Below are 11707 nucleotides of genomic sequence, written 5' to 3'. Positions count from 1 at the left end.
GCTCTGATGCTCTTAAATCTTTTCAGCAGCGTCGGTTTTAATGTGTTTTATGTGTTTGCGCTCAACAGTGAGGTAGACTTATCTGGGTACATTTTACAGTAGGGTCGGTGTGTGAATTACCCCGTGGATGCGGCTGTCGGGGTCGGTGTCTGAGCCCTGCAGGATCAGCCTGGCATAGGGCATCATGCTTTTCCCGGTTCTTCACAAGTGGATGAGGACTATTTCTCCGGTGATGCTGCTGCTGGTGCCGGTATTGTGGTTTTTACCTCTGACAGGAGCGGCTCCTTCCCTGACTACCGAGCAGCTGGATATGGGGGTGGTAAGTTTTTCTACCTTTTCTACCTACTTAGGGTCGAGGGGTGGTCGTAAGTTTTTCCACCTGCTGGCACCAGTGGGTTTTTTGTTTGTTTGTGGCATGCCCTACCACACTGTGGGACACTGTTATGGCATGCTGCCTATCCTCTCCCACTTGGGCTACTCTTGAACGTCCAGGGAAGAGCAAGTGCTGTCTTCTTCTACTTGATCTGAATTTTAACAGAGCTCTGCAGTCCAATGGTCGGGTCAGAGTGGCTGCACAGGCTGTGTGATAATGACAAATAAAAACGTGTATATGGAGCTTATTCTCCAAAGCAGGAGTCACCTCATTCAAAGGGAGAGGGAAAAAGGATTTTCCTCAAGTTCTAAAAGAAATATATCTGAAGGGTGCATTGGGTTAATATCAACCTCTTCTACAGTAGCCTATGTATGCTGACATTGTACATATCCTGTGCTAACAAGAAGACTGGAACTCACTAAACCCATGAGGCATTATACAGTAGGTTGTTTTATCAAGGCTTTACCTCTGAAAGACCCAATGAGAAGTCAGACAATTGCTTTTTCCAACTAGAGGACAGGGAACTTCACCATTTGAAGGATATAAACGAATCGATTTGAACTGTGACAGCTTATGACAAGAAATATCTTTTCTTTTCTTATGTGGCAAGTCTAATCCATTACTGATAGCCTTGGGATTTAAAAAAAATTAGATTTTAGGAGGTTTTCAGCTTATTAATTGCCACTGTCACCACAAAACATTTCACAAACAGCTTGCTTAGATATATTTCCTCACTTCTGCTGTGCACATGAGTGATGAAGGAAGCCTTTTTAAACCTGCACAGACTGTAAAGTAGGCAGTGTCTGTACATCATCATCACAGACCTCACAGCATTTGTGGCATACAGTACAGTCAAGACTGGGGTTAAAGGAGCAAAACACCTGCAAAAAGCCAAGAGCTGTCGTGCGTAAGCATGTCCTGTGTGTGTGTTCATAATGTATCCATTTGTCCAGATAAATGGATAATACACTTTACTGTACGTATTGAGTATGAGCTTATTATAGCTTTTGTATTTTCATCTCTATTAAAGCTGCATTTTTCCTACAATTTCACTGCTCAGGGCAACATTAGTTCATGTTGCAGCTCTGTCTTTTTTCTTTCAACACTCAAAGTCCTCTTTCTTAAACCTACTCTTGGGGATTATGTTCTCAATTAAGAGCAGAACAAAAGCTCTAAAATAGATCAGTTTGTGTTTGTTTACTAATTTTTTGATTTAAGTTATTCTTCTACCTTTTTGTGTCATTCTTTTTTGCCTCGCTATGTTCTGGCACGTCTACCACTTTGTATGTGAGGTCGCATTGACCATCATTTTTAATTTTTCCAAGGCAGCATGTGTGCAAGACAAAGAGGGTTTAATAAAAGTAAGTAGACTACCTAAATTTCAATTGAAGTTCTAAGAAATTGTTCTAAAGAGATGGTAGCACACACATAGTGCCCAGTAATCATACGTTATCCACATTTTTCATCTGTGTGAATCAGTGCTGAGGTAGATACCAACAGCCCTGACATCAAGACACGGTCTGGTGGACCTCAGCTTCGCATCAATGTTTTTCTGGTTTTCCAAAAGGTCAGTTCAGCCACATCTGACAGGGTGTTCATCAGGTCCTGTAGAGGCTTATTCTGGGCTGTGTAGCTCTGGCCAAAAACAACCAAAGCATTGAAACAGGCTATTACATTAGTAGAACAGCCCTGCTAACCTCAGACTTCAACTTCTAGTCTTGTTTCATTTTCTGAGTTACGACATAAAAAGCTGCTGTTTCTTCTAAGCATTAGCCCTGTTTTCCAGGTTCATCTGACCATTTGGGAATGGATAAGAGAGAAATATTGATTTTCAGCCCATGGAAATACTTTTTCATCTTTGGTATACTATCTCTCACTTCTTTTTCTTTCTTTCTTTCTTTCTTTTTCATAGCTTACACATGAATTTAAAACAGTCAGTGAGATGTTCAGTGGAAAAATAGCAAAACAGAAGTGATGGTGCTCCAGTTGCAAGGCAGATGGGAAACACTCAGGAATCTCATTATGTGAAAATGAGAAAATCTGTCTGTTTTTCTTTTACTCTGCACAGTCAGACTTGTGACTGACAATCAGTGTCTCAGTGCCTTACCCTTCCTAAACATTTATATATTTCTCATTAATTGACAAATTGTTGTTACTGCACTTTTACTGACTTACTGTTTACACATAATGATAGATATTTTACTGATTGAAGTTATAGTTACTTGGACTACACATAGGACTTTTTCCACAAAGAATGGACTGCATCCGCTATTAGTACTGAGAATTGCGCAGCATTTACGCCCGCAATGTGCCCTGTTCTAAGGGCCTATTGACAAAAGCTTGTGTGCTAATGATATGCTGGCACAAACACGCCCATAAGGTTTTGCAACTGAGTGCAATTTGGCTGTTTTGCATCTGATTAAGTGGAACCGTCTCCAGTATTTCAACACTGGAAAAGGTTTGCTGTAAATGTTACAGTAACTTACTTGCAGCTAGATACCAGTAAGTTATTATTATATTACACTGTATTTTCATTTACAGTATTGTTACTGCCTTTTCTTTTACAGTATGTTTACTGTACTTTCATTTACTCTATTAGTGCTGCTTTTCAATTTTAAAATTACAATAACTTTTTTTTTCAACTAAGGTTTAGTTTCATTTACTTTCAACAAAATTCCCAATTTTACCTGTAAAATACAATCCAATTGCACTACAGCCCTCTAAACAATAATTTGTGTGCATTTTTGGCAACATACTATCTAGTAAAAGTGAATGAGTCATCTTTACTTTACAGAATATAAAGTAGCAAAAAAAAATAGTAAGTGACAGAATTGCTGCAGTAAACGCTTTACTGTATTAGCAACATGAAGTTGATGCCACAGTTCAATGAAAAATGTATGTATGTACAGCCTTTGGTTCCAAATGTGTAAAAATAAATAAACAATTACAGTAAAAAAAAAAACACACAAACATGCACAGTCCCGTTCCAATGTATGCAGTCTTCAGCATATGCCCACATGTTCTCATCCAGATCACATCTTATGTCATCTCCGGCTCCGGCTATGCACTTTGAATAGAAACACTTGGCATGCATACCCCTGGCAGTCTTCAGCTGAGACATCTCTGCAGCCAGCTCCATTGCATCCAGGAGGGACATTTGGTCATGTAGCTGATCATCATACTCTTTCCACCTCCAGGCAGAAAAAAAAAAACCTCACCCATATCCAGATATTATTTCTCTCTCTTTGTCCCTCTGTGTTGTTCTGTATCCACACTGAACAAAACCAATTGAAAAAACAAAAACCTTTTTTTTTTCTCTAAATTTTGTTTGTCCATGTAATTGACAAAACTTCAACACCTAGTCATGTCTGACTGAGATTGGAATGAGCTCTTGATGGTCTGTTTTACACAATTTAAATCAGCAGTTTGTCGATGTTTCAATAATCTGTTCATTCAAAAATGCAGTTTATATTGAGCTGCTGTAGTTGCAGAAGTAGAGGCTTATACTATATTTAAGGATAGAACATTAGATTTTCATTGTTGGCATGCTGTGTGCAAGCATTTGTACATTTTGGTTTTGGGTAAGCTTGTATGTAAAGAAGGTATTAGCATTTTTTAGAAACATGTTAATTGACTGCATATTCTGTGAACACAACATGAATTGTGTTAAAGGTATGGCCCACAGATGGATGTTCTGCTAATTGTGTTTATAGTTTTGAAAATATGACCACAGATTGGACAAAAGGATGTTAGCAATTGTAAAAAAACAACAACCCAAAAAACCCCCAAAATGAAACAAACAAACAAACAAACAAAAAACAGGTGTGCGGACACTAGAGCTCTCCACTACCATCATCAAACCAATTTTCATGTATTTGCACTTCTCCAATTATTTACATCTATAACAAAATCTATTGAAATTTACATCAAAATACAGCTATTAACATGACTCAGGCCGGTCTGAGAAATGGTTCACACACATATACACATGCTCAGATGAACCACTCTGATCCAACACTAAAATTCACACACAACAGGCCAAGCCTATTCACACGTAAACATACAAAGGCAAACAACAAACATCCACTCCACGACCAAAACACATTTTAGTCAAAATCAACATTGTAAATTATAATCACAGCGAGTCAGCACTCAGGAGATAAATACCTCCAACACACACTTGAGACAAGTGCAGTGAAACACAATAGCTATACCATTGAAAATGACTATGACAGTAATATTTTGTTTATATATATATATATATATATATATATATATATATATATATATAAAAATGTTTTGTGTTCTGCTACACACTTACAGGTCAGCTGTTTTCAGGTTTATATGGTGGAATTGTTTGTAATAAAGCAGCCCCCCTTTACTGTATGGATGAACCCTGAGCTCAATCAGCGCTGCTATTTTCATTTTTAAATCTGAGATAAGCCCACAACCCCACTTGACCCCCCCCCCCCCATGTCTGATTGTAGATTTGGCCCTTAATATCATTCAGGAACAATTCAATATTATTCAAGCCTCACAAGCTTTAAGATTTGAAGAGAGAGAGAGAGAGTGAGTGTGCGCGCAGTTAACACCAGCTATCTGAAGAAACTAATGACTCCACCCTAATTGTGTGTGGCAATTAGCGCTGCTCTTTGTGAATTGGACTGTTTTTTTTGCATGGAGGCTCATTTGCATGGACACATAAATGCAAATAGCACAGGCGCACCATGGCGCTATTTGCTTGGCAGCACAGTTTGCGGTGCCTTTTTACCCTTTGTGATTCACACGCTGTTTTTTTGTCTTATTTGTACAGGTTTAGCGTTCATAAAAGCTCCCCAATCCTTTTGTGTATTTGGCCCTCTTTTTTTCCTTTCTTTCTTTTTCTTTTCATTAGGTGAACCATGACACTACAAACAATGTGATGTCACCAGATAAAAAGCTGTGGTAATAGCAGTGATTTTCCTTCATTTGCCGTGGTAAAGAAAATACTACTCAGAATAGAAGCTTTCTGCATTTCTAGATAGAGCTGTGTGATACGCTCAGCCAGAGGCAGTACAGCATTGTAGCCTCTGTACACCCTGTATCTGAGGGGCCATTACTCTTTTTTTGATACCTGAGATACCTTGCCCCACTTCATTTGCCAGTAAATGCAAAAATTCTGCCATTTGTTCCGTGGACTTGCATTTAACATTCTTCTTGGTGGAGGTAAAGACAGTTACTGCAATGAAAGTTACCATTGCCTCAATTTTTACTCTTTTTCTTGCTTATTTTTGATGAGAAACCATTCCAAGTGATAGTTTCACTCCACCTACAAGTCTAAGAATGACTTGCTTGAAGCATCGATGTAAATTATTTTAGAAACTGTGCCAATGAACAAAAAATATTGAATCTTTAGTACATCTATATTTACAAGTGTTTTTTCCAGTTTCAATAGTCTAAAAGTCTTTTAAATACTCCAATCAGATTCCATAATCTTGAAGTAATACCAAAACCAAAATCTATCTTTTGAGTATAAAGCACTCACACTCTATAGGCTGACATGGTGGTTGTATTCTCTTTGTAGTTTCCTTCCTCTAGAAGAAAAGCAGCTGCAATGACACATTTTCACTATATAAAAAAATGATAAAAGGATCCATAGAAATGTTTCAAACCTCCCTCATAGCATATTCCATTTCTCTGCTGTCCCTTGGTATATTGAGTAAGATACATTCCTTGTTTCATGGAAATGTGGCTTAATACACTGCTTCTGACAGAGTTTATAGGACAAAAATTACATGCATTCCCACCACAGCGTATATATATATATATATATATCAGTTTGTCTACACACTTTGAAAACGGATTAACTGAAAAGAAACTTGCTGTACTCTTAAGGTCCACCCTAAAAGGCAAAATGTAGGATCTTCCTGTGCCAAGAAACCACAAAGACATGAAAGTGCCTTTCAAGTTTATCGGTTTGAACCAGTCACACAGCTTGACCAGTTCTTATGAGTAAGCATGTGGATGGATCTTTGGACAGTGCCTGCAGGACAGGATAGTTCTCATGCTTTCATTTTTTTTGTGGGGGTCAGATACACATTCTTTTCTCTGTCGCCTAAAGAAGGCACAGAAATATATTTGTTTTGTTGAAGTTATTGAACTTCCAAGGGCCTGCTTCAGAAGCAATGTGCAACTCTCACAGCAAGTTGCAAAAAGTAAGTTCATAGTTTGAACTATTTCACTACAGTAAGTCAGCATACCACTGCAAGAAATATCCTTGAGGCATTTTGACCAGAAGACGATTGGTAACCCTGTATCATTGATGTGTTGATTTTGAAGAGGATACACCTTATTAAGTTGAGAAAAAGTTAACTTAAAAGTATACTATTCTCATTTTTGTGCTTGTAAAAACAGAGATTCTCATGTTTGAATTTGGAGACAATATCTACACAACCTAATCTAACACAGAGAGAGCAATGCTGAGCAGTTGGCCAATGACTGCTTGTTACTGAGGGACAGCAGGGAGCCAGAGTACACACAGAGACCATCATTCTAAGACTGTAAAGAACAGATATGATCAGATGACTGTAAACAATATTATTTTACACAGTATGTGTGTGTATGTGTGGGTGGTGTGTTTGTCAACATGAGTCAAATCATAACTGCTATTCACTAAGGATTTTGAACACCAAGACTGCCATTTAACTACAAAACAATCCTCTGATCTGTATTATTGATCCCATCCCATCCCATTCTATCTTATCCCATACAGTACTATCATATTTTATCCTATCCTATCCTATCCTATCCCATCTTATCCTATCCTATCCTATCCCATCTTATCCTATCCTATCCTATCCTATCCTATCCCATCCCATCCCATCCCATCCCATCCCATCCTATCCTATCCTATCTTATCCTATTCCATCTTATCCTATCCTATCTTATCCTATCCTATCCTATCTTATCCTATCCTATCCTATCCCATCTTATCCTATCCAATCCTATCCTATCCTATCCTATCCTATCCTATCCCATCTTATCCTATCCAATCCTATCCTATCCTATCCTATCCTATCCTATCCTATCCCATCCTATCCCATCTTATCCCATCTTATCCCATCTTATCCCATCTTATCCCATCTTATCCCATCTTATCCCATCCTATCCTATCCTATCCTATCCTATCCTATCCTATCCTATCCTATCGGTCCCATTACACTTCACCGCTGTGATGCTCGATCACTTGGCATTTAGTTGAGGTAGTGAATCTTACATATGGCGTTTGTCCTCATAACAACCACACACTAAGTCCTTAAGTAACCGGACCGTACACTCAAGCACAGATCAGAGGTATTCATTTTATAGCCATGCCGCTATCGTGCTTGATATATCACTGCACAGCACCGATTTGCAATTTCAGCACTTGAGGGAACTGAGTCATAACAACTGAGATGTAATACGCTCCATGTTTTCTACTCATCATATAATGTTCCTCGTGAGGGGTATTTTCTCCACTGAAACAAATCTGCCAGGCTTCCCGAAGGAGTCGTTTACCTGAGCACACAGGGCTTTCCCTTTTGATCAGCAAGAGTGAGCTGACCAGATTAGCAGTTGATAAATTAGATAAATGACTGTATATTCAGCCACCTGTTGAGTTTTAATCATTAAAGGAACACAGACATTACATATTTGAGTTATGAATCTAAAATCCTACGACTACGTAAGTAAGTGTGCCTGGGAGAAAAAAAAAACCATACACCCCGCCAGCCCATTTCTCACTCTCATTTTTGCTGTTTAATTTCTTCAGTGAGATCACGATCTGACCTCAATTCTTCTGGAGCGGTTCGGGCCCCCATCTGCTCCTAAACCTCCACCACTCCCCCCCACTGCCCCCTCCCAGCTAGTAATCACAATGATGAATTCTTATCAGGTCTTAAAAAGGAGCAACAACAAAAACAGTTTTTGTCTGTAATATTAAGTCCCACCAGGACCTTTTTTTGTGATTATGACAACCTAACATTCCTTGACTTGTGGCTTTTACTGATAAATTCAGAAGCACTTTGCAATCCTTTTGGGTTATTTTGCAATGAATTGTATTCATAGGTGATCATTTCCATTTTACTTGTGAAAAAAATAGGCTTCACTAATACTTGTAAAAGTAAGTAATCAGGTGAAAAATGTAACCAGCAAATGTTCCTAAGAGAATCATAATGATTTGAAAGAAAGTCTCAGAAAAACAAATATGCAAATAACAATGGTTTAATTTTTAAACTCAAAGAGCTTTCAGCACCAAATTTAAAGCTGAGCTTCAAACTTTGAATCCTAACTAATTTTCCTCAAGCACCATTAGTCTAACAATGGTTGAATAGTTAAGTAACTTTTAGTATTGAGCTGGAGGGCAAGATGGAAAATGTTCATTTTAATGATTCGGTTTTTGTTCAGAGGGGAATAATAGGGAAATCATTTCATTCCCGAGCTTTGTTTCTCATACAGCCAGCTTGGCTGTACCACCGCCCTCATTAGAAGCTTTTTTCCCTGGAATTTGTGTACATTTCACCAGCATCATATACAGCATTATAGTCCCGTCACTCTCTCAGTCTCTCTCCCTCCATTATCGTCCTGCTCCTCACGTAGGTGGCTTTCTTCTACCAGCACATCAAGGTTTTTCTGATTACACCCAGAGGCCTATAGGAAGAGAGGGGACTCAAAAAGAAAACTGGGTAAGGTGACAGTCAAAGGGGTGGGGCTGCACTGAAATACAAAGGTTTGAGAGAAGAAGGTATATGCCAAAAAAAGAGGAAATTCTGCCAAGAAATGGCAAATGTGAAATAAGAAATATTTCTGATTAGATAGATATTCTACATATGAGATATTTATTGATTAGTTGATTGCATGGATGATGAGGTTTGTAGGAATATTAAACCAAACAAGAAAAGCTCTGGATGCTAGTTCCATGTGAATTTGTTATAACACTCTCAACCTGGATCATTAGGATACTTTTAGCACCGCTGTCCCACTTCCATCAAACTGTGTGACCTTCTGTCTGTAGAAATACACCATGGGACTCATATTCAGGGCGAGGAGATTATTTCAGGAACAATGTCATGTGGGAGAGAACTCAAATATTGGAGAGAGTATATTTCTCCATAAAGATTGAATGTCTAGCATGTAATTTATAGCACATTCTCAGCTTCTCAGGAAGAGGGAAACCAGTCCTTCAATCTGCTCCCTATCCAACCTCTACCTCAGCCAGATGTAGTCAGTGCATATCCGCACATAAAATAGTATTAACCGAAGAAGAGCATGGCGTCAGAATTTGTGGAGGCATACTTCAGGTCATGGGTATGCACAGTTGCAAAATATTTTGAAAGGCAGTGTCTAATATTCAAAGTAATTCTCTGAGGCTGTCCATTAGTCAGTTTCACTGACTGTTTAGGCCTATGAGTATTCATCTAGTCATTTGACCTATACTAGTTAAAGGCAAATTATAACATTTATTCTTAGGGATGTGGTACACTCACATCATTACCTTTTCAATGTTGGGTGACCTTGACGACAGTTGATGATGTTGATAATGATACAGTATTTCCAGCAGTGATGACATGACATGGCATGGTCAGGAGAATTTATGGCTCTATAGGTGCCAGTGATGTACTGGCATAGTGCACATGGGCCCAGTTTCACCATGAGTGAGATTTATAAAACAGAACAATGCATACACACATTTTAATGTGCATATACAGTTATCTTCTGCACAGATTTTTAGTTTAACCAAATGCACGATCAGGTGAGTATTTAGTAGTTATGGATACAACTGTGTAAGCAGGAATAACTTTGTTCTGCTGCAAATGATCCTCCTAGCCTCCCATTGACTCATACTTGTTTCATGACTTACTGTATATGTGGGTTGGAAGCAAACTGCTTCACTGTCAGGCTCCCCACGCAGCAAACCCCAAATCAACTCCATGTGGTTGTCCTATTTTAACCAAGGCATCCCATCCCTTCCAGTCATATACCAGGTCAAGGCTTTTGGTTGCCAATGCTACTCAAAGGATTGACTTCATCTTGTAATTATGGTGGTTTCTGGAGTTATGTCGCTTGCATGTTAATGTTTAAATAAACCAAAGACTCACCAACTGAACTGGAGGAAACCCCAAAGTATCGACTAAGCTCCTCTGAAGTTTTCCCTTTGAAACTGGCAGGATCGTAATAAATACAGTATGTATGCATGTTTGCGTGTGTGCAAGGATAAGGAAAAAGGCTGTTGCTCTACGGAGCAAGATGCATACTGATTTTCATCTCTGACATTGGCACAGTATTGATGGGCAGTTCTGGCTTCTAGTTTATGTCTTGCCAAATTGAAGGATAGTCGCCTCCCCACCACCCCCCCCACACACACACACACACACACACACACACACACACACACACACACACACACCCTTGCCAAAAAAAGGGGGTAAGGGAAGGAAACCATTTCTGAGGGAGCGTTTGATGCTTGTTTTGTACTTAACTTTCAGTGTATGCTCTCAAAATGAGGGCACATTTGTACTATCTTAAGTGAAATGAAGAAAGAGAGAGACAGACAGACTGAGACAGATTGCACATTTGGGATACACTGAATGTTTGCCTATTAGTTCAGCAATTATTCACTGGCGAATTAGGTATTTGCAGTCCTTTTTTTTCTCTCTTCAGCCCATGGCAGACAAACAAAAAGAGTTATTTCTCAGTCGGCCTTTCCCTAAGTGACAATTAAACTAATTACATTTCCTCCACAAAAGAAGCAAGTAATTTAATGATCAGACTTTTTTTCCTAATACTGTAGACTCTACTTGAATTACATAGAAATGATATCAAAGTTCAGAATCATGACTGAAGAACAGAAGTTGCCTGGTGCAGGTAGCCAGTATTTACACAACTTGCATATAAAGATACACTGAGTATAAGAGATTGCTTTTGACCTTGATCAGTTTTTAATACATTGATTATTGCATTTGAATAAAGAAGGCAAAAGTGGAAGGGATCTAACAGTCTTCTTATGAGATCAAGCCTTGACGAGAGATCTTCAGGGGTCCTGGATTTTTGACCCACGTCTGAATCTGATAGGTAGCAATGTGATACTCCACCAATTAAGCAACACCAGTGGTTGAAAAGAAAAGTAGTGCAGGTCATCTTCCCTTCTATTTACAGTTAACACTCCATCTCACATCAAAAAACTAACTTTATCTCCGTTGCTGATTATTACACACCATATGATCAGAGCTGATAGTATCCATTCAGGTATTGTATGAGACCCCACTCCAATATAACACTGTACACAATCCAATTAGATTCACTTGGATAATTTGGATC

At 38.7% G+C, this 11707-nt stretch overlaps 1 protein-coding gene across 1 annotated transcript in view; it reads left to right on the top strand.

Annotated features, from left to right (window-relative positions):
* Positions 1 to 271: 271 nt before the first annotated feature.
* Positions 272 to 11707, top strand: part of mmp17a (matrix metallopeptidase 17a) — an 85280-nt gene continuing 73844 nt past the window's right edge. Inside the window, exon 1 of the mRNA XM_062434797.1 lies at positions 272 to 319. Coding sequence (XP_062290781.1) covers positions 311 to 319 — 9 coding nt within the window. The 5' untranslated portion in view covers positions 272 to 310. The remainder of the gene's footprint in view (positions 320 to 11707) is intronic.

The sequence above is a fragment of the Scomber scombrus genome, chromosome 15 (genome assembly GCF_963691925.1).
Source record: "Scomber scombrus chromosome 15, fScoSco1.1, whole genome shotgun sequence".
NCBI classification, from domain to species: domain Eukaryota; kingdom Metazoa; phylum Chordata; class Actinopteri; order Scombriformes; family Scombridae; genus Scomber; species Scomber scombrus.
The sequence above is the reverse complement of the archived record's forward strand: the minus strand, read 5'-3'. Positions and strand labels throughout refer to the sequence as shown.